Genomic DNA, 22,687 nt, shown 5'->3' with positions numbered 1-22,687 from the left:
TGATTCTTTTCTTCTTTTTTCCCTTTATCTTGTTCTATTTTTTTCCCTATAGTTATTTCGATCATTTCGTGCTTCGCTTTTATAAAATATGAGCGAAGGCGGGGGGTCGGACCCGCCTGATGTAGATGGTGAGAAGATGAGGAGCATCTGGAGGATTCAGTTGTGGCTGGTCCTTCAGATGGTCATCTTTCTCCGACAGTTGAACTTTCTACTCCATCTGCAGCTGCAAACAAGACCACCCGACTCCGAGTTTATCCGAATAATTCATCCTCTTCTGGGCCGTGGGTGGTTTTTATCCGGCCCAAAACTAACGGAAAACCTCTAAATGTAGTGCAGATCACTAGAGATCTGGCTAGGTGGCCCTCTGTTACTAGTGTGACTAAAGTAAGGCCAAACAAAATGCGCGTTGTTGTGGGCGACCGGAAGGCCGCAAACGGTATTCTTGCAAGCATTTTTTTTTAATTTGGAGTATCAGCTCTGTATTCCGTCTCGAGATGTAGAGATCGAGGGTGTGATCATCGAATCGAGTCTGGAGGCTGAATACGTTAAGTCTCACGGCGTTGGCAAGTTTAAGAGCCTTGATTCGACTTCGGTCGAAATCTTGGATTGTCGCCAACTCATGACTGCCTTCGTCGTTGATGGCGTTACAAAGTATAAGCCTTCAGCCTCGATTCGGGTAACATTCGCGAGAACAGCCCTCCCTCATTACATCTTGATTGATGGAACTTTAAGGCTTCCAGTACGCCTTTATGTGCCTCGCCCAATGCAATGCAAGAATTGCATCAAATGTATCTATTGCGGGGGCTCACCCCATGATATCTCCTCTTGCGAGGCATTTCAGGCAAGCTGGGATAAACAGAGGCGCTCTTTAAAAGAACGTTCTAAACGATCTTATGCCGCCATACTGAAGAGCGCCTCTCCACCGGCCCAATCTCAATCTGGTAACATTTTTTCAGTGCTGCCAGTTGATAATGATGACACAGATACGGCTGATGAAGTACAACCAATACAACTCTCTGCAGGATGCTCTCGAAAGCGTACTAAAGCGCTTTCTCCCAAAGTACCATCAAAAATTCCGGTTGTTGTTAACAAAGAACATCAAGTTCCTCCTGGTTTCCGCGGTAAAGAATCACCACAGAACAAATCAACATCGGCGGGATCCTCGCAAAACCACAACACCAAAGAAGTTTTGCCAGAATCATCCACCCAATCTGGGCTTTTTAAACTGCCGATATTCTAAATGGAATTTTTACGTGTTTTAATGTAGCGGAATCCATCAGAGGCATTGTTACAACGAAGCTTCCTGTAGTAAAGACATTTTTGAAGCAATTGATGCAAACTTGGCCCCTCCTTTCAGTGTTTTGTCTCTTTCGATGGCTAATTTACGCCGCGAGGTCGGAGATATCACTGTTCTACAGTGGAATTGTCGTAGTCTTATCCCAAAATTGGATTCATTGAATTATTTACTTCATAAAACTTGTTGCGATATTTTTGCGTTATCCGAAACTTGGCTTTCTTCTCAATCTAACATCTCTTTCCACGATTTTAATATCATCCGTCTGGATCGTGACGATTCTTATGGAGGGGTGCTTTTGGGGATCAATAAGCGCCACCCCTTTTACAGAATTCACCTTCCTTTATCAGGCGGAATTGAAGCTGTTGCATGTCATACAACTATAAGAGGTAAGAACTTATGCGTTGTCAGTTTGTACTGGCCTCAGAGAGTTGCAGTGGATCGAAGTCACCTAGAGGACCTGTGCTCAGTGCTCCCTGAGCCAAGGTTGATCCTGGGTGACTTCAATTCACATGGAACTGTCTGGGGAGAACAAATTGACGATAGTCGTTCTATTCTTATCTATGACATTTGCGACAGTTTCAATTTAACGGTTTTGAACACGGGTGAAAAAACACGAGTACCTAAACCACCTGCAAGGCAAAGTGCAATTGACCTCTCGCTCTGCTCAAATTCACTATCATTTGATTGCCAGTGGAAGGTGGTCCATGATCCTAATGGTAGTGATCACTTGCCTATCGAAATCACAATCACCAATGGGGTCAACTCTTCAAACACAATTAATATGACATATGACCTCACAAGACACATCGACTGGAAAAGTATTCGGACAGAATATTAACAGCAATCGACTCTATGCATGTTTTACCTCCTTTGGAAGAGTACGACTTTCTCTCTTGTTTGATACACGAAAGTGCAGTTTGCGCTCAAACAAAACCCATCCCAGAATCATCTGTGCGTCGAAGGCCTCCTAATCCATGGTGGGACCCCCAGTGTTCCAAGCTTTATAAGGACAAATCAACAGCATTTAAAGATTTTCGAAAACATGGAACTCTTGTCCATTTTGAGGCATACGTTTCCCTTGAAAATCAGTTCAAAAAATTAATCAAGGGGAAGAAAAAGGCGTATTGGAGGAATTTTGTGGGTGGTTTATCACGAGAAACATCCTTGAGTACCCTATGGAAAGTGGCACGAAGCATGCGTAATCGATCATCTACGAATGAAAGTGAGGAATATTCACAAAGATCAGGGTTGCTAGCGATTTTTCGTTTTGAAATTCCAAAGTTTTTCCCGGTTTTTTTCAGGTTTTCTCGGTTATAAATGATGATTTGCCTATTTATTATACTAGTTTTTCAATATAAAATCATGTTGAATATAAAAAAATCGATGTAAAGGGCCTAAAATGTCCAACTGTTGTAAGATTTGTTGTTTGTTTGTAAGAATGTAAGATTTTATTTTGTATCAGGTCAGGGTAGAGACCTTAGATTTCGACAGGAGCTTGTTTTCGATACAATTTTTACATAAGACATATATTTCAGCGTAGGAAACTTTAAGCAAAAGTTTTACGTAGGAAGAATTAAAAACTAAACACTTTCGACATAATGCTTCGTTCCTCATGCCAATTCAAACGAAATATACACTACAATACTTTTTTTCTGGTGAAAAAAAAGGTGTAACTCTGCTTAAAAACGTCTCAAACTGCCAAATCATTCCGAACTAAAACTAAAACTGGTACAGTAGAACCTGTATAAGCGAGAAACCTCTATAACTCAGAGAAAACACCAAGTCCCAAGCTTTTCAAAGCACAAAACTTCTTTAAGTGAGAGTGTAAAACCACTATAAATTAGAGTCGTTTCCTTGACTAGACCAAGGAATTTAGAAAAAATACCACTTTTGTATTGAAGTTGTGGTACCAAAATTATTATCAATTAAAAAAAATATCCATAGTTCCATATTGAAACTCACTCGAGAAAACTTCGAACTGCTGCTTCTACTGGTTTCTTATAAATCAGTGGATTTTTATCAAGACACATTGTTTAGTTGCATTTCTAGACCACTTTAATGCATTTGTTTATTGTTGACCCTCTATTATAGAGCACCTGGTTAAGTTAGAAACCTCTTAGAGCGAGAAATAAAAATTCAGTTCTTTGACTCTCACTTGTCCAGGTTCGACTTTAGTTAGTTTTGTATTTAGTTTTATCGATAATAGTTTCATTATTAAATTTTGTAGCATTTTAGATATTATGTCATATTGCTTCACAATAAGATAAAAACGCGATTCAAACTTTATTGTTTACTAATGAACGAAAATAAGCGTTTATGAGATAAATCTATATCGTGATTGTCAAAAACTACTCTTGAATTTAGAAATAATTTTAAAAGTATTTTTGGAATTCCGTAAAAAAATATTTCAAACATGACAATTTTCCCGGTAAGGTGCTGAAATTCCAGGTTTTTTCCCGGTTTCCCGATGGCACGATGAAATTCCAAAGTTTTTCCCGGTATTCCCGGTTTTCCCGGTTCGCTAGCAACCCTGAAAGATGGATATTTAACTTCGTACGAAAAGTCTGTCCAGATTCTGCACCTGTGCAAAAAATAATCCGAAACGTGCCTCCAGATAGGTGCGGTCTGGATTCCAGCTTTTCGATGGTCGAATTCTCACTTTCCCTCCTTTCTTGCACACGCAGAGAAAACTAGGCTTTTGAACCAAAACAAAAATGATTTTGTTTCAAAACATTCATTTTTTTGAATCAAACTCCTGTTTTATTTCAACCAAAAACTTTTGTTTTTGATTCAAAAAAATATATTTTGAAACAAAGAATTAATTCTTTGAACTAAATATTTTTGGATTTTGAATTTAAGCAAATACTTTGATTCTAAATAAATGTTAATTGAGCTTATTTCTTTTAAAACAAAGTTAACTTTTTTTGAACCAAAGGAAAATGTTTTTAACTTGAAGAAATTATTCCTTTAAATAAAAACTTCAGCCTTTGATTCAAAAGATATTTTGATTTGCCTTGCAAGAAGAATACAAAACCGAAAAATCGAATCAAGTTTGGCCGGTCGTGTGAAGATGTACACGGAAAATAAAAAAAAGGTAAAATTTACCTTTTTGCGAGGTGAATTTTTTCCACCCCTATTTCGAGGTAAATTTTACCTTTTTTTCATTCACCAAGCAAAAAGGTAAATTTTACCTTTTTTAATTTACCTAGCAAAAAGGTAAATTTTACCTTTTTCGCATTCACCTAGCAAAATAGTAAATAATACCGTTTTCCCATTTACTGATTTAAAAGGTAAATGCTAGTTGGTTTGATTGTTTTCTTCAATAAGAATTAAAAAAATACAAAATTCTTTCAAAAATGATATTTATTGGGGATAAATAGGGACTGGTAATTCGACTTCGCGTTCTTCTGAGCCGCTATGGCCGCTGAATCCACCTGCGTTGCGTACATTCATGGCCTCCTCCGTTCGACTAATCCGGTCAGGTTCGGCTTTTCCGGCTGGAGGATGACGTGGAATACACCTCAAAGCTCTATGGGCCGATCTGAAACAAAAGCAATGTATTATGACGAGAACCAGCACAACTAAATGATATTTAAGAACACTTACCATTCTATTCCGATTTTCACATATTAGGCACAAAGCAAAACTTGTTCCTAGAATGACAAAACAACTTAACCTCAATGAACGGGTTCGGCGAATAGTTACTTTTTTTTAGAAGAATTGTACCGTTTTGTTTAGCTCAATCCAGGTCAATCACACCTCGCTACGAGGTAAGTTTTACCTTATTTGGATTTACCTTTTTTTCTAGGTGAATTATACTTTTTTATCGAGCTCAATTCACCTCGCTACGAGGTAAGATTTACCTTTTTTGGATTCACCTTTTTTCTCGGTGAATTGTACCTTTTTTCCAACCTCGATTCAGGTAAATTTTACCTCACTGTGAGGTGAGTTTCACCTCGAAGAGGTAGAAGTTACCTTTTTAGCTTTCACGAGCGTTCACCTTTGCTAACTCGGTAAATTTTACCTTTTTATTATTTTCCGTGTAGGTCAGAGTTCACTATATTAGAAGGATTCAGGATGAAGTATGGTAAGTATGTAAATTAAAGAGTGAATATCAAAGATTTTCTATAAGTGATTGCGTTTTTACAGAACCAGAGCCGAAGGATGGTTTCCGTGGATGTCTCAACCGAGATGAAAGCTGCGCACGATGACACCGCTCCAAATCCAGCGGTCGGATCGACAAAAATTTGGACCGGATCGATTTTAGTGAACTTGTTTGTGACCAAGAGTTTCATCTGTTGTAAATAAAAATAAATTTAACATATAAATTTCTTTCTTTTTATTTTTTGAAATTCCTAATAGGAATTTCAAAACAACAGGAAATATGTCCTGCAATTGGAATAAATGGAAAATGGTTCAATGAACCAATATTTTTAAATCTAAATCTAAATAACATTGTGGCGAACGAAAACAACTTTGTATCAAATGAAACTGTTTTTTGTTTCAAAGTATTAAGATTTTGATTCAAAGATTTTTCAAAAGAAAAATTCTTTGAAACAAAGGAAAATGCTTTTGAACCAAAAGAATTTTTATTTGTCCCAAAACCAAAGGAAAAAATCCTTTGTTTTTGCGGCACTTTCCTTTGAAATAAAAAACCTTTTCGCTGCGTGCAACAATTCAGCTCCGGGAATTGATAAAATTAAATTTAACTTGTTGAAAAACCTTCCGGATGCTGCAAAATTTCACTTGTTAAATTTATTTAATCAATTCTTGGAGCACAACATTGTTCCCCAGGATTGGAGACAAGTGAGAGTCATTGCTATTCAAAAGTCCGGAAAACCAGCGTCTGATCCCAATTCGTACCGTCCAATAGCGATGTTGTCTTGTATACGCAAGTTGATGGAGAAAATGATATTGTTTCGTTTGGACAAATGGATGGAAACAAATGGTCTCCTTTCAGATACTCAATTTGGGTTTCGAAGGAGCAAAGGGACAAACGATTGTCTTGCTTTGCTGTCTTCAGAGATACAAATGGCGTACGCAAAACGTGAGCAAATGGCTTCAGTGTTTCTAGACATAAAGGGAGCTTTTGATGCAGTCTCAATAGAGGTGTTGTCAGACAAATTGCACTCCCGGGGTCTGCCTCCTCTCTTGAACAACATCTTATACACCTTGCTTTGTGAGAAACATTTGAACTTTGCTCACGGAGATATTGCAGTTAGAAGAACATCTTACATGGGCCTCCCACAGGGTTCGTGTTTGAGTCCACTTTTGTACAACTTTTACGTAAGTGACATCGACAGCTGTCTCTCTGAAGGCTGCAGTCTGAGACAACTTGCAGATGACGGCGTGGTGTCAGTCACAGGATCTACAGAGTCTCATCTACACGGACCTTTACAAGATACTTTGGACAGATTGTCTTCCTGGGCTTTGGGGCTTGGGATTGAGTTTTCCCCTCAGAAATCGGAGATGGTTGTTTTCTCTAAGAAACATAGACCTGCTCAACCTAAGCTACAACTCCTAGGCAGAACGATCACTCAATCGAGGTGTTTCAAGTATCTTGGGGTTTGGTTTGATTTCAAGTGTACCTGGAGAGCCCATATTGAGTATCTTAAAGGAAAATGCCAACAAAGAATCAATTTTCTCCGATCAATCACTGGCACCTTTTGGGGAGCCCACCCAGAAGATCTTTTAAAATTGTATCGAACAACAATTTTATCTGTGATGGAATATGGTAGCTTCTGTTTCCAGTCAGCTGCCAAAACTCACCTCATCAAACTAGAGCGCATCCAATACCGTTGTCTCCGTATCGCTTTGGGCTGTATGCCCTCAACACATAACATGAGTCTTGAAGTTTTGGCAGGAATTCTTCCTCTGAAAGATCGATTTAATTTACTATCACTCCGGTTCCTCATCAGGTGTGAGGTCATGAACCCATTGGTGATTGTAAATTTCGAAAGGTTACTTGAGCAAAATCTTCAAACTAGATTTATGTCTATATACCATATCCTCATGTCAATGCAGGTAAACCCTTCTTCGTTCTCTCCAACTCGTGTTTGTAGCCCAGATTACGATAATTCTTCTGTCCAGTTTGATTTGTCTATGCAGCAGGAAATTCGTGGAATTCCGGATCCGCATCGTCCACTTTTGATTCCAAGAATTTTCGAAGCTAAATATAGACACGTCGATGCTGATAAAATGTACTTTACCGATGGATCATTTATAGAGGAATCAACAGGATTTGGAGTGTTCAACGAAATCTTTAGCGCCTCTTACAGTCTCCAGTCACCATGTTCCGTGTACATCGCAGAATAAGCTGCTATTCATTGCGCTCTGGATAGTATCGCCACACGACCTATTGAACACTACTATATTATAACTGATAGTCTCAGCTCTGTTGAAGCAATCCGCTCTATAAGACCAGGAAAATTCACGCCGTACTTCCTCGAAAAGATACGAGATATATTGACCACTTTATCCAGACGTTGCTTTTCCATCACCTTTGTCTGGGTCCCCTCACATTGCTCAATAGCAGGCAAGAGTAGTAGTATTCAACGAATTCTACTTCTTGGCACGGAGAAACTCTCTTATCAACTGGCAGCGCAGATGGGACGAGGATGAGTTGGGTCGGTGGCTCCACTCGATTATCCCAAAGGTAAGCCTTAAACCCTGGTTTAATAGGTTGAACCTGAGTCGGGATTTTATTCGTATATTTTCCCGCCTCATGTCCAATCATTCTTCCTTGAATGCGGTACTCTATCGTATAAATATTGCTGGCAGCAATTTATGCGGTTGCGGCCTAGGTTACCATGACATCGAGCGTATTGTTTGGTCGTGTGAGGACCACCTTGTCGCCAGAGTGAAATTCATAGATTCCCTTCAGGCCCGAGGAAAACCACCCAACGTTCCAGTGAGGGATGTGTAAGCTGTGGTTGACTTGGACTATATGTTTGAAATATACCTTTTCCTTAAAACTATTGATCTTCGTCTATAATTCTTTTTATTTTCATATTTCCCTATCTATCCTCTTTTTTTCCTCCAAAAAGTGAACTAGATTAGATATAAGCAAACTATTGTAAAAATACAAAAAGAGTTTGGCTCCTTAAAGCCTAAAGGTATGAGCCGTTTCAAATAAAGAATTTACAAAAAAAAAATCAAATACAGCCATGTTTGAAGACAGTACTGAGCAATGTTTCGTTTTCCATGTTGGGTTAAAAAATAAACAACATTTTCTTAGCTCAAGCGGTAAACTAAATTTCTATTACTTGATATCAGCAATTCGAAATTACGTTTGTGTTCAGAGTTCCATTCCTATTTGTTGAAAAATGAAGAGTTCGTTTTTTATAAAAATAAATACTAACGATAAAATATTGAATTAAAAAAACAGTTTTTGATCCTAATTTGTTGTGATATCATCTTATCTTGTTAAAAATTTGTGTAAAAACTTTTTTAAATCAAAATCACAAAATAAAGCGTCCTACTTTTCGTCCTACTTCAGATTTAAAAACGTCCTACTTTTACATAGTATGTTGAGAAAAATGTCCTACTTTCCGAAATTTTATTCTGGTAAGCCTACTTACAATAGAATTGTAGGAAGTTTGAACACGTATAAAAGATTAAATTCATGATATCTATATAAAAAGAGGCGTTTTCTGTTATCACCATCACGTATAAACGGACGGCCGGAATTAAGTGAAATTTGGTATTCGAGGGTTTTTCGGGTTAGAGATGGTTTGTATAATAGTTTCGAGAATCTCACTTTTTATAGATGGGAGGCTCGCATAGAAAATCAACTTAAAATGGGACACAACTTGAACAATTTCAAGAAGATTCCGTAAAAATTTATTCACGAGCACGAAGAAGTTAAGGAAGTTAATCATTTTCTAACGTTTTATTAACGCTGTATTTGTTTCACCCTGGTGATCCACCGGTTGTGCACCAAGTGTTGTCAAAGCCATTTTTTTTTTATATGAAGATGACATCAGTTGGTGCACAACCGGTTGGCCACCAGATGAAAACAAATACGGCATACGTAGAAGGTAAAACGAAGTTTACCGGGTCAGTTATTTCTGAATAATATTTTTCATTTGCACCCTGAGATATAAATGGATTTTTAACAAATAGCCGTCTATACATAAATCGAGAAAAAAAAAGTAACTTCGCCATTTTCTGATTACTAAACAGTATGCTAGTAATTAATCTTCTAAATAAATTCAATGGCAAATTAAATTGATTGCGTTTGTGTATTGTGATAGCGGATTAGATATGTGGACATTATGTTCTACTTCCCGAACAATTAAATAAAGAAAAAGAAGCACAATGAAATGAAAAACATGGGAAGGTAAATCAGCACTTCAATGAAAGAAAATGAGGTCTACTTTTGCTGGTCGACGAAGATGAATCCTAAAACAGCATTTTTTATGCACTCACTGATGATGGTGCAACATAAGAGAGAAAGTTTGTGCCGAAAATAACTGCTCTAAATATAATGGAATCCCAACTGCATAACAGCACATGAAAACAACGAAATTCCTTGTAGCGGGGCAATGTATCACGTTAAAGCATATTAACTTCACCGGAAATAAATGTTTGTTTTCAAGGAACAGCCTGGTTATGTCCCTGAAAAAATGTATTTTGTTCCTGCTATGGAACGGCCATCATCATCGTCACCACAGTTCATCGTAGTAGACATCTTTTTTTCTTCGTTTTGGTGCTCCTTGCAAGACTGATGTTAGGAAAAATCAAATTTTCTACCACTTTCCAGGACTACTTACGCTCAAATTCAACTTCTCAAGTTGCACACGACATTAAGTCATGTGTTTTGCACAATTTCAACGTCGAATTTCAACTTTTAACACTGATTGCGACCGACAACACGAACAGCAGATACCGAAAATTTTCTTCACGCGTCCATTAAACAATAACAAGAGCAGCAACGATTTTCTTTCCTCGCACGACTATTTTCAACAAACTCGCGGCTCTCGCTGGCTGAACGACCGATGGTGTAAAAGTATGTGCTTTGCTCGCTCACTCCTTTGTTGCAAACCATGAATCTCTTTCTTTTATTTTTTGTTTTCGAATATTGACAGTTAAAAACGATTAAAGCCTCGTTCGTCTCGTTCGTCGACTTTTTTCGCTTTTTTTGATTATCATCATGCTGTTGCCAAATTTATGAAATTTATCTACACTCTAAAGAAAAAGTAGTTAATTTAAAAGGTACTTTTGATTCAACGACAGCATTTCTCGCGTGAGCTTTCATTACTTCGAATAGAGTTGTTTTTGACATTTCTTACGCACACTTGCTGAGCGTGTACAGATGAGACGGGACAATTAACCTCAAATACTCTTGGTACAAAAAAGAGGCAGCCGGACGACACACATGGTCGTTTTTGAGGTTAATTGTCCCAAAACTGGAAAGTGTTGGTGAAACAACCAGCATAATATCACGAACACTACCAGCGGCAAATAGGACTATAGTACTATTTGCCGCTACTAGTATTCGTGTCGTAATTCAGGGCGTTTCACTAACACTTCTTCATTTTTGGAGCATTAACCTCAAAAACGACCGTGTTCGTCGGCCGGCTGCTCGATTTTTGCACTGGAATTTTTGGAGGTTAATAATTAACGGGACAATTATTGTCCCGTTCTCGTCCATAGACGACAGTGTGACGCCAGTCAATGTGCGTGAGAAATGTCAAAAACAACTCTATGAAACGAAATTTGAAAAAATGAGATTTTCTCTTAAAATGCTTTATTATATAGCATTATCTATCTACATGATTGATGAAACAATCAATTGAAACCCTTTTAGTTTGTTAAATTAATCTTGAAAGTGATTCAAGAATGAAAAAAAATTACAGCTAAAAAAAAATTACAGTTTATACATTAAAACAATTTAGACTGATTGTTTTATCAATCATATAGATAGATAGTGAAATAGTACAGCATTTTGAGTGCAAGTTTCTAATTTTCAAATTTTGTTTGATTCGAAAGCTCACGAGAGATTTGGACACTCGATTGGATTTTTTTTTCAAGTAAAATGCGCTGCATGGCCCAGAATATTCAATGCAAAGTAGATTGGTGCTATAAATCCTTAAACTGAGTTTTGTGTTCCATTTCTTGACCGTGCAGCTACACAAAAAAATTCTCGTTCCGTAAACCTGCGAACTGTCACCACAAAGGGGAATGTCATGATCGTGAATTGACATCATCGGGAGCCCACTGTCACTATTTTGTTGTTATTTTATTGCGAACACATCACCGTTTTCTAATTCTAAAAACTCGTATCAAGTTAATTAATAACTTCACATAAAAATTGAATGCATAAAATTTTAACACAATGGATATAACGTCGTTGTTCAAGGCTTCCGTAAAAACTGTTCGATTAAAATTATCTGCGAGTGCCCCACTAGAACCAAAGCCAAACAAATCTCGTATTCTCGGCAAAAAACCTGCACATGAATTTTCGGAAAAAGCTAAAAAGATACGTTTCCAAATCACTCAACTTAAAAATCTGCTTGTTGAAAACAGGGCCGCGTATATGCAGTTTGCGTATCACCTTAAAAGTTCGACGCAAATGAGTGATGATGAAAGGGACATCATCGATCGAGAGTCAGAAAATATTATCCGGATGTGTACAGAAATGCTGAACGATTTTAAAACGGAGTGTCGCAAAGCTAAACGGACCAGGCAGATGACCGAATTTATGGACCTAGTTATCGAAGCCCTGTCCAATTATATGAATGATGTGCACCACATTGCAAATGAACAGCGACAGTTCCGCATACAGCGCGAATTGGAAACGTACAAATTTTTGAAGTTTTATTCCGACAAGAAGGCTTTGCCTACTTTTCCTTCGCGTTTGTCCAACGGAGGCCTTTCGAATGGAACCTCTCAGGCAGGTTGTATTGAACAAAGCCAGCAAAACAGAAAACGGAACACTTGGTCGTTTGAAAATAGCGAAAACGAGGATGAGTTTGCTGAAAGCCTAGAGCAATCACGAGCGAAGGCTGCCGCCCAAGAAGAAGATATTGTAAATAGTAGTACATTTTTGGATGAAAATGAAGAGCTAAGTGCAGAAGATATTCAGGTGGGCAACAACGCTTCTGACATCCAATACAAAACCTTACTTTATATATTTCTTGAAAATAATGTCTGCCCTCTAGTCAGAAAGACCTAATTAAAAAAACTTTTTTTTAGATATTCGAATCGGAAAATGTTCAGCTGTACAACGAGCTAAAAGGTCTTTCGGAGGAAGTCGAACAAATCGAAAAGAATGTAGTGGAAATTGCCCAACTGCAAGAGGCTTTCACAGAGAAGGTTTTAGTTTCTATTTTACGCTGTTAAACACAAAATAACATACTATTTTTTAACTACAGATATCATTGCAAAAAACTGACATTGAGCGGATTGCCAATACAGTAGTTGGAGCGACCGAAAACGTTAAAGACGCCAACGAGCAGATAAAGCAAGCAATTCAACGAAATGCAGGGCTTCGAGTTTGGGTTTTGTTTTTCCTCATTGTTATGTCTTTGACGTTATTGTTCTTAGATTGGTACAATGACTGATTTTCCCTGAGCTCAAAGTGATATACATAATATGTACAGTTTTCGGAACAGTCTACTCACAATAAAATGTTTAGACGGCATCAATGTTCAGATGCGGTTCGGGACGAGATGAAAACCCCTGAAAAAAAATTGTTCAGATGGTCAGTAGTTTACGTACAGATTTTTATTTGATTATGTTTTATTCGTTGAATATACAAACAAAAATGCAATGGTTTTTGTTTTCAAATTCTTATATTCCGCTTCAAAGGTTGTTTTTTTTGAATTAACATGAGTGTTCCTTCATGTACGAACGACAGAAGTTCGTACATGACGGCACAATGAGAAAATTCTCTTCGGTAAGCCAAACCTTCAATCAGTCAATAATCGAAACAATCATTCTCTTGTAGATCATCCTCCATAAGCGGAATCATGTCCAGTTCAACCAGTTCAATTACCAATAAAAAGTCTTCCTTGTCTGATATCTTTTGTTGTCGCAACTTCCGATTCAAGCTGTTAATCAAACTTCGCGCAACATTTAACCATTTGAGAAAAGCGCGTTTTTCTTCTACGGTAATATGAAAATACTCCGAATAGCAGGTATGATCCATTTCTATGTCTTGTTTACTGCTGCGGGAATGTCGCAACAAAACAATATTCTGGTAGCAGCACAATAATTTCAACAAAATATAGAACTTTTCTACATCGAAACGTTGTTTTAAATCGTCGATCTTAAGATCATCAAGAGCAGTTAAAATGTCCTGAAAATTATGCATTCTGTACATAGGTGGAGATGGATCTTCTTCTTTCAAAACCACGGTTCTGTAGAAGCCAGCGAATATCAGACATACGGCAACATAATATAGCAACTTGTGGTTTAGCTGGGCGAGTCTGTTGATAATATGGATCAAATTTATTCGTCGCAAAGGAAAATCTTCGAAAAGTACTTTCGTTAATGTGTGAATCAAGAGTGGGTCATAGTGATATGTTTCTGTGTCCACTGCCTTAATCAGACAGATGAATTTGGTAATCTCATCACCTATTTGGACCGGTAGATTCTTCAGCAGCAGCACAGCACACGTGAATTTTATCAACCACGTATACCTCCCATGAGATTGGATTACCTAAAATAGAATAATTGTATGGTTTATATTTAATTCTTCAAATAATTTCGATATTTCCTACAATGATATTTTTTTTAACTAGCGTTAAAATTTCTGACAATATCGCTCCTCTCAACTGCACATCTTTCTCTGAATCGCTGCATGTGTTAGATAGTTTTTCCATTTCCGGTTTCAAAAAGATGATGAAAGTCGAGCCCATGCTTCCTGTACTGGCACCAGTATGCAGACAAATTCTCGTGAAATCCGCATCCGCAATCCATTCGGGTTGATGATTGACACGGCGAATGCCCACATCCCCGTGATGTTGCTCGAGCTCCTCCAATTGTTTGAACTCTTCTCGAAGGTGCTGCATAGCCTATCTCAAATTTTGAAAAAGACAACGGTTACATTTAGGAAAAGATAAATGATCAGAATCAACGTCCTATAGTTTCCTAACGTTTAACAAGTTTGGCATACCTGATCTTGTAGATTTTATAGCTGACAAAAAATGTTGAGTTCAAAATTTAATTTATTAATAAAGTTACAGTTTTTTTTTTTTATTAAAAACGGATTTGACCAAAGAAATGGATGGAGTGTAATTTTGTTTTGGTTTGGAACAGGGCGCAATTAAGGTACGGGTGTAGGCAGTTTAAGAAAAAGTAGGCACCCGGTTACCAGGGTAGGATACCAAAAGTTTTTCAGTGGTGGAAGATAAAGACGGAGCATGATGCCTCTAGTATGGTGATCTCATATGCCAAATCGCCATTCCGCCATATTGAAAAAAGTTTTAACAGCTGGCTGTAGTGTTTACGAAAAAAGGGGTCCAGGGATGCCAGGTGTTTGAGATAAAAAATCAGATGGCAAAAAAGTGTGTATGTGCACAAGCCAATCGTAAACGAAAGATCAAAAGATTCAAAACCGTACTGGGGTTTAGTTTATTTTATTATATTTAAATTGAGTTTTCGGAAAAAAAGCAATGATATGAGTATATTCAATGAATTAATTTGTATTCTAAACACTTTTTTATAATAAAATTACAATACAGTTCGGTCTATCCGTATGTTCCGAAAAAGAAAAACTTTTCATTGACCGTTATAATAGAAAGGATCTTAAAGGGTGGAACAAACAACCAAAACCCTAAACCGGATGTTGCTTGTTCCTTATTCTTGTTACCTTATCCTAAGAGCTATTTTGTTTCCCTCTAATCGAAAAGTGTTGGATGAAAATAAAAGTAAATCGGTTTTGCTAAAGGAATGCTATAAATTCTGCTATTGATAATTTTCATGATTCAATGATAAACGATTTTAAGGTTCGAATTTTTTTTTCAAATAACTGTTGCATCATGTAAATACTGCTTAAGCCTTTTTCAATATTAACATATTCAGTTAATCTACCTTCACCACCACCCACGAGCAGCGCTGAGCTGAAGCTTTGCTGCACTTGAGGATGACTAGCAATTGGACAGCATCACCTGCAGAATCCTTCAAGGGCTCAATCCATTCCGGACAATCAACAGTCTGCAGTGGATCGAACTGATTCCCTAACCCACTCATCGGACTTATCGTCATGCTGCTCAGGCGCCTAACGTTGCGCCTATTTTCCTATTTAAGCTCATCGGTCCCATCATTCAAAAGTGCCAAAAACTTCATCTGATTTTCCCAAATGCTACTCGATTGGATCTTCTGGAGCAGCGATGGCAACAGACGGGGGTCCTCCTGAAGCAGCTTTTTCATCTCGATAAAGATCGGATGTTCCTGCAGGAGGGCGCTTCTCGGACGATGGAATGTAACGTCTCGCCATGTTACCATCCGATTCGATGACTTTCTGCTGCTTATAGATAGCTCTTGAAAGAAAAAAGTGTTGAATAAGCATAAATTTGTCATAAGTAATGCAAAATTAATGTTACTCACCGCCAGGGTTGCCAACTATTTTTCAGAAAAGTCTGGAAGATTTTTAAAAAATGTCTGGAAATTTCTGCAAATGTCTGGACACCTAAGTTTTGAAGGTGGCGACCTTTTTTTTGGTCCCCAGATCTCAATGTTACAATAGTATTTTTCTGTCGTTATATCAGTCACGTGCTCTGTCTGAATCTCAATTTAACATACATCCTCAAAGCATTTGCCAAGGTTTCGAACCCTTATTGAATTCATAGTTCATAGGTTCTATTAATCATTTCCTCAGGGTGGTCACTCGAAATCCATTTTGGATTTCCCGCATTTTTCCCGACTTTTTCCCGCATGTTAACATGAAATTCTCGATTTTGTAAAACAGGACACAATACAAAAATCCGAATATTTATTTTTGAACCACCTACCTAGACCTAGATTTCTAAGATTTGCCTTTGTTTTTATATTTTTTTCAAAAATCGTCCTGAATTGCCCGACCATGTAGGAACGTGTGATGGAAAGTATGGTATTTTTAAGTTAAAAATCATCGTTCTTTGAAACTACTATTTTGAAGATATTTTGCTCAAATTCGACCTTCATATAATTCAATATCAAATAAGCAATTTCAAATTGCTTAGCACCTGCTTTGACATGTTTTGTTCCAGATTTCACAGGATCCAAATATCTTTGGTAACCAACGCCCTAGCAGCGACAAGTCATCTGATGTCTTTTCAGTTCTTTGAGACATTTTGAATATCATAGAAACCCCTACCTGAAAAAGATCTCGTAATACATCATACGGTAATATCATCTGATTGGAAATGATCGATTCAAAACATGAGGGGTATTACAATGGAACAAATATAAGGAAAATGAAATAATCGCTCTTGGTTTTATAATTAATAACTCTCTGGAGTATTCGACCGAATATTCGTTTGGCCGAATAGTTTAAAAGGTCAATATTCGGTATTTGGCCGTTGGCCGAGTACAAATTTTTTCGTCCATCATGCTTCCTCTCTATGGGCGTCGGATAGAAACTTCAATTGTTTCGCCTCCTCGGCCGCCTCTCGCTTCCGATTTGCAATAGTTTCTATAACAGATTGTTTTCCTTTTTTTTTGTTTTAATAGGACTCGACATCTCTCGAGTGAGTATAGCATACTGGATTAACGATTTCGTTACGGTTATTCCCGTTGTTCAATGAAGCAAGTTAAAACTAGTCAAAACCGATCCAACACAATAGGAGGATCCATTTCGACCTGGTAGAAATCGGTCGAAGCCAATCGGAAAGAGATTGATGATCAACTGTGAATCAATTTTTACTTGTTTCGCCTTTTTCGTTCAAACTTCATTGAACAGACTTTCACCGAGCCAAAAATTCCCGACTTTTCGGAAGAAATTCGCGGCTTTTTCCTGCATTTTTCCCGGTGGATTCCAAATCCCGTCTTTTTCCCGCATTTCCCGAATGGGTGGCCACCCTGTTTCCTGCCATATTACACCATGACAAAATTGAATTTTCAAAGAATCTTAGAACAATTTATGTCCAAACACAAAAGTCTGGATTTGTCTGGAAGAAATGCCAAAAGTCTGGAAGTCTGGAAACCTAAAAAAAATGTCTGGCAAAAGTCCAAAAAGTCTGGAAGATCCAGACAAAATCTGGAAGGTTGACATCACTGCTCACCGCTACCGACAAAGCTGGCACCGTCGTTTATAGGCCCAACTTCTTCCAGCTTTGCTTACCAGCCCGGAGCTCAGCCGGAAGATTTTGTTTCGATTCTATGAATTATATTTGCAAAAATCAAGGCGAAATCTTTGTCTAAGCTGTAGTAAGTAAGACTAAGAGGGGAGTGACAGAGTAATAGCTAGTTAACGCTTTATGAGAATTCGTTATCATGTGTTAATAATTCCATTCGTTTCGGAAATGAGTTATTTTCTGCTGTAATAAGCATTTCCGATTTACCCAAATTTTGAATACATAGTACGAGCGTGTAATAGAAAAATTAACAAGATCATTCAGTTGAGTAATTTTGAAAGCAAAAGTCACGTTTCCAATCGATGCGAAATTCTGGTTGTGATTTGTGAAATTCGCGTTTTTATATAATCAAAATGTCTAGTTTGTGTAGTGTTAGAGTGAATGTGACAAGAGGTCACTACAATGGCGCAGTTGTAATGGGGAAAAACTAGGCTTTCGGTTGCCCATAATAATGAAAAAACGTAAAATTTAGCTCATCGTGTTTTAATTTTTTGGCAACAAATTTACCCAACCTTCCTCTCACAATTTATGGTTCGAATATGGCAAGAAATCGACTTACAGCTTTCTCCGGCATCGGCGCGTCCCGGTTCATGACGGTGGAGGTCCAAATCGCAATTTTATCCATCTTCTGGCGAATGTTCACGACGGCACCGCAAATTTCTTCAGGATTATCGACAACCTTGCCGATCAGCCACAATGTCATATCCAGCCAATGTTTGTCCAATTCGTGGCGCTGCTGCCGGAGCACGTTGATCACCCACCGGCTGCCGCGGAAATTCTTCTCGTCTTCCCACAAGTTCTTATCCGGTTCCTGATACCCGAGCGTCCACTGGAATTGCAGCGGATTCTTGATGATGCGATCCGGATCGACGATGCCGTACTGCTCGGTATGATTTTGCTCGGCGCTCTCCGGTCGTCGCTCAACCTCCTCATCGGTTTCGCCAGCCATGATTGCCCATCGGCTTAGCTCGAGAAGTGTCTCCCCAGACATGTTGATAGAGACAGGGGACAGGGAAATTTGCTTCTCGGGGGCTTTTCACTGGAAATCCGCTACACTTCCATCGAACTCTGCAATAACCGGTTGCCGTTCGCTACTTTACCGCACAATTTCTCACTGGTAGCGCTCTCAATCCTCCTTTAGCCAGAAAATCACTCCTTTTTGTGGCAGCTTAGACCGACGTCATCCCCTTTTTTTTCTTTTTTTCCACAGGTTCCACGTCACCTGACGCACACTTTTCCGCAAACTTTTTGTTTTTGTTTTTCAGTTTTGCGGGAGCTGTGGGCTGTCGGGTTTATTTAAAATAAACTCGATACAGTGGGCCAAATCTGGTCGAACAAAGTCACTCTTAATTTGTTTTTGATTAGGGTTGGGTTTTTTCTAACAAAATGTTGCCAATTTTTTGCTCGAATCATATCGAATTATAGTCAACTCAAACATTTAAAAAACCAAATGTAACACAACATTGCTGCTTTGGTAGAAATTTTCATGGGTTGTAACAGCAATCCATGAAAATTTCATAACCACGCCACAAGGAGTTCGAAGGAAAGAAATGATCGACTACATTCCGAGCATACCTCGGAAGCGTAACACCTACTGCAGAGGTGTCTAAAACTTAATACATAAATACATAATACATAAACACATCATAATAAACTCAAAGCCAACGAATCTTGGCAAAAATATCTTAACGCCATCGAATTATGGCAAAGATTACATTAAAACTAAAGACGAAACTCAACGCCAACATATCTTGGCAAATGATGTCGATCTATACCAGCAAACCTGGCAAAAATTTCCTCGAATCCTGAACCAAACGACTGAAAAACTTTCACCCAAGCAGCAAACAAGCAACTAAAATCATGTAGCCATTGAAGAAAATAATGACTGTGATTTTACATTGAGGACTGAACAGAAGCAACAGATGTCTTGGGTAAAGAAGGATTTAGTCTTCTTAATTACCAAGGGCCCGGAATAGAGGTTATACCGCGCCTCCAGATCGCGTTCCTTTTGATGTTTCCTTGACAACCCCCTTAACATCTGTGCACGAATGAATTAAATATGAAAGGTAGTATCGAAGGAGCAATACGATACTTCTAAAGATACAACGATATGATATGATTTACTAATGAGCAATAATGAAATAATCACAAGTATAATTATCGAATTCTTACAAAAATAATAATTGTAGCTGGACGCTAAGTCCTTAAAATGTGCTCGAACAAATAATCAAAAGTGGTTCGATTTAGTTGGGCGCCATTTGTAATGGGGAAAAACTAGGCTTTCGGTTGCCCATAATAATGAAAAAACGTAAAATTTAGCTCATCGTGTTTTAATTTTTTGGCAACAAATTTACCCAACCTTCCTCTCACAATTTATGGTTCGAATATGGCAAGAAATCGACTTACAGCTTTCTCCGGCATCGGCGCGTCCCGGTTCATGACGGTGGAGGTCCAAATCGCAATTTTATCCATCTTCTGGCGAATGTTCACGACGGCACCGCAAATTTCTTCAGGATTATCGACAACCTTGCCGATCAGCCACAATGTCATATCCAGCCAATGTTTGTCCAATTCGTGGCGCTGCTGCCGGAGCACGTTGATCACCCACCGGCTGCCGCGGAAATTCTTCTCGTCTTCCCACAAGTTCTTATCCGGTTCCTGATACCCGAGCGTCCACTGGAATTGCAGCGGATTCTTGATGATGCGATCCGGATCGACGATGCCGTACTGCTCGGTATGATTTTGCTCGGCGCTCTCCGGTCGTCGCTCAACCTCCTCATCGGTTTCGCCAGCCATGATTGCCCATCGGCTTAGCTCGAGAAGTGTCTCCCCAGACATGTTGATAGAGACAGGGGACAGGGAAATTTGCTTCTCGGGGGCTTTTCACTGGAAATCCGCTACACTTCCATCGAACTCTGCAATAACCGGTTGCCGTTCGCTACTTTACCGCACAATTTCTCACTGGTAGCGCTCTCAATCCTCCTTTAGCCAGAAAATCACTCCTTTTTGTGGCAGCTTAGACCGACGTCATCCCCTTTTTTTTTCTTTTTTTCCACAGGTTCCACGTCACCTGACGCACACTTTTCCGCAAACTTTTTGTTTTTGTTTTTCAGTTTTGCGGGAGCTGTGGGCTGTCGGGTTTATTTAAAATAAACTCGATACAGTGGGCCAAATCTGGTCGAACAAAGTCACTCTTAATTTGTTTTTGATTAGGGTTGGGTTTTTTCTAACAAAATGTTGCCAATTTTTTGCTCGAATCATATCGAATTATAGTCAACTCAAACATTTAAAAAACCAAATGTAACACAGTCAGAGGGACGGAATTCGCTTCTGAAAAGTAAGTATACAAAAATATATTCCCTACAAGAATGGAGCCAAGATGGCGTTCAGATAATTTCGTACTCATGATATTACAGTGCGAAATAAAAATTAATGAAACTGTTTATAAAAATATTTGATTAAAAATAATAAATAAAATTAAAACTCGAGTAAGAAGTTTTGATCCAAAAAAGTAGTGCAAGAAGTCTCGAATTTCAATAATAAAATCGAGCAGGAGTTCTCGGATCAAAAAAAAAAGAAATAACTTCGAATAAATGACTTTCACTCATTACATTCAGTAATAAATGTCCAAATTGCGATTTTTGTTTGAGACGATCTTTGTTGTCTGTTGTTTTGGAAACATGAGAGTCTCGCTGTCTCCCGAATAAAATGGGAGACATTGAGAACGTTTCAAGACCAAATGTCTCCTAGGATGAACTAGCCTTAAGTAATGTATCTTGCGAGAGGACTCGATACAACTAAAAAAAAATCTCGAGCGAGAGGTCTCGATATGAAAATAAAACGATTTTAGTAGAGTAGTAGAGGTCTCGATAAATAAATTTAAAAATAAAGTAATGTATCTTGCGAGAGGACTCGATACAACTAAAAAAAATAAAAATAAAAATAAAAACTCGAGCGAGAGGTCTCGAAATACAAATAAAAATTAGTAATGTATCTTGCGAGAGGACTCGATACAACTAAAAAAAAAAACTCGAGCGAGAGGTCTCGATATACAAATAAAAATAAAATTTAGTAATGTATCTTGCGAGAGGACTCGATACAACTAAAAAAAAAAATCGAGCGAGAGGTCTCAATACATAAATTTAAAAAAAAACAAACAAATTTTTAGTAATGTATCTTGCGAGAGGACTCGATACAACTAAAAAAAAAAAATCTCGAGCGAGAGGTCTCGATATGAAAATAAAACGATTTTAGTAAGGTATCTTGCGAGAGGACTTGATACAACTATAGAAAAAAACTCGAGCGAGAGGTCTCGATAAATAAATTTAAAAATAAAGTAATGTATCTTGCGAGAGGACTCGATACAACTAAAAAAAATAAATAAATAAATAAAAATAAAAACTCGAGCGAGAGGTCTCGAAATAAAAATAAAAATAAAATTTAGTAATGTATCTTGCGAGAGCCCGCATAAATGAGGATTGTATCCAAACGATTTCCTAAATAGTCAATCGACGATTTGATAAAGCGTAAAAAAACGTTTAGTAAACGATTATTTAAACCGTGAGATTAATTGGCTGAATCGTGAATTCCAAATTCACAGTGTTTTTAATATGTCGTTAGGTTATGTAATTGTTAAAAACCGTTAAAACATTTGTATGGGAGAACTTTTCTTCAAACCGTTTGGTAAAGGTTGAAGAACCGATTGTGCGTAGCATATTTAGAACATCGAACTGTAGTTGTTAAAGTTATTTTATAGAGCTTTCATACCTAACACGTTTACATTAATAGTTCTGTTACGATTTGACTTTTACTTCAATCAAACGTTATGCAAACAGTTTTGGGAACCGTTCGTGAAAAGAGCACGCACACAAACGCAAATATTTTTCGTAACGCATATAAGGAATTTTTCGGATAAGAATTTGAAATTATGAATTTCATTTTTTTATTGAATAATTTATTAACATTACCAACTCACTTGTTCACCTGACCATTTTTGTTTTCCTCTTGTTGACGTTTCAACTAGCACGACCTGTTGTAAGTTACGGCACTGGTTCCGGTGTCAGCGCCATTCCTGTGCGTAGATGATCGGTACAGATTTTCGTCTGCA

The 22,687-nt window shown here is 38.0% G+C and overlaps 5 protein-coding genes across 9 annotated transcripts in view; 1 reads left to right on the top strand and 4 right to left on the bottom strand.

The window, feature by feature from the left end:
• The window catches only part of LOC129744212 (protein mini spindles), a 33,307-nt gene extending 23,041 nt beyond the window's left edge, over window positions 1-10,266 (bottom strand). For 2 of the 3 annotated variants that reach the window (XM_055736621.1, XM_055736622.1), the window contains exon 1: window positions 10,072-10,265. The gene's annotated coding sequence lies outside the window, so the exon portion shown is untranslated. Of the gene's footprint in view, window positions 1-10,071 lie in introns of all 3 variants that reach the window. The other variant, XM_055736620.1, reaches the window with a different exon arrangement.
• Window positions 10,267-11,501: 1,235 nt separating this feature from the next.
• LOC129746854 (syntaxin-18) lies at window positions 11,502-13,473 on the top strand. Its single transcript, XM_055740756.1, has 3 exons — window positions 11,502-12,386; window positions 12,497-12,616; window positions 12,676-13,473. Exons 1-3 carry the CDS (start codon window positions 11,637-11,639, stop codon window positions 12,862-12,864), a joined length of 1,059 nt encoding a protein of 352 aa, XP_055596731.1. The 5' UTR covers window positions 11,502-11,636; the 3' UTR covers window positions 12,865-13,473.
• LOC129746855 (uncharacterized) lies at window positions 12,994-20,882 on the bottom strand. 3 transcript variants are annotated; one of them, XM_055740759.1, is made up of 4 exons: window positions 17,509-20,882; window positions 14,421-15,786; window positions 14,026-14,319; window positions 12,994-13,964 (listed from the first exon to the last, which is right to left on the bottom strand). In XM_055740759.1, the coding sequence occupies exons 3-4, from the start codon at window positions 14,314-14,316 to the stop codon at window positions 13,221-13,223; spliced, it is 1,035 nt and encodes a 344-aa protein (XP_055596734.1). In that variant the 5' UTR covers window positions 14,317-14,319; window positions 14,421-15,786; window positions 17,509-20,882; the 3' UTR covers window positions 12,994-13,220. The 3 variants fall into 3 exon arrangements, with proteins under 3 accessions (XP_055596734.1, XP_055596735.1, XP_055596733.1); XM_055740760.1 differs by having other exon boundaries at window positions 14,026-14,323; window positions 14,421-20,882; XM_055740758.1 differs by having other exon boundaries at window positions 14,421-20,882.
• On the bottom strand, window positions 18,107-18,529 carry LOC129742527 (eukaryotic translation initiation factor 4E-like). The gene has a single exon (XM_055734434.1). It carries the CDS (start codon window positions 18,527-18,529, stop codon window positions 18,107-18,109), a length of 423 nt encoding a protein of 140 aa, XP_055590409.1.
• On the bottom strand, window positions 19,954-20,376 carry LOC129742526 (eukaryotic translation initiation factor 4E-like). Its single transcript, XM_055734433.1, has one exon. The coding sequence runs from the start codon at window positions 20,374-20,376 to the stop codon at window positions 19,954-19,956; it is 423 nt and encodes a 140-aa protein (XP_055590408.1).
• Window positions 20,883-22,687: the final 1,805 nt, after the last annotated feature.

Source organism: Uranotaenia lowii, chromosome 2 (genome assembly GCF_029784155.1).
Source record: "Uranotaenia lowii strain MFRU-FL chromosome 2, ASM2978415v1, whole genome shotgun sequence".
NCBI lineage: Eukaryota > Metazoa > Arthropoda > Insecta > Diptera > Culicidae > Uranotaenia > Uranotaenia lowii.
This window is presented reverse-complemented; position numbering and strand designations above follow the sequence as displayed.

Coding starts and splice junctions, on each gene's coding strand:
- LOC129746855 (XM_055740760.1), bottom strand. CDS start 14,316: ATGCAGCACCTTCGAGAAGAGTTCAAACAATTGGAGGAGCTCGAGCAA. Junction 13,965..14,025: donor TAGTTAAAAAAAATATCATT/GTAGGAAATATC, acceptor ATTCTATTTTAG/GTAATCCAATCTCATGGGAG.
- LOC129742527 (XM_055734434.1), bottom strand. CDS start 18,529: ATGGCTGGCGAAACCGATGAGGAGGTTGAGCGACGACCGGAGAGCGCC.
- LOC129746854 (XM_055740756.1), top strand. CDS start 11,637: ATGGATATAACGTCGTTGTTCAAGGCTTCCGTAAAAACTGTTCGATTA. Junction 12,387..12,496: donor TAAGTGCAGAAGATATTCAG/GTGGGCAACAAC, acceptor ACTTTTTTTTAG/ATATTCGAATCGGAAAATGT. Junction 12,617..12,675: donor AAGAGGCTTTCACAGAGAAG/GTTTTAGTTTCT, acceptor TTTTAACTACAG/ATATCATTGCAAAAAACTGA.
- LOC129742526 (XM_055734433.1), bottom strand. CDS start 20,376: ATGGCTGGCGAAACCGATGAGGAGGTTGAGCGACGACCGGAGAGCGCC.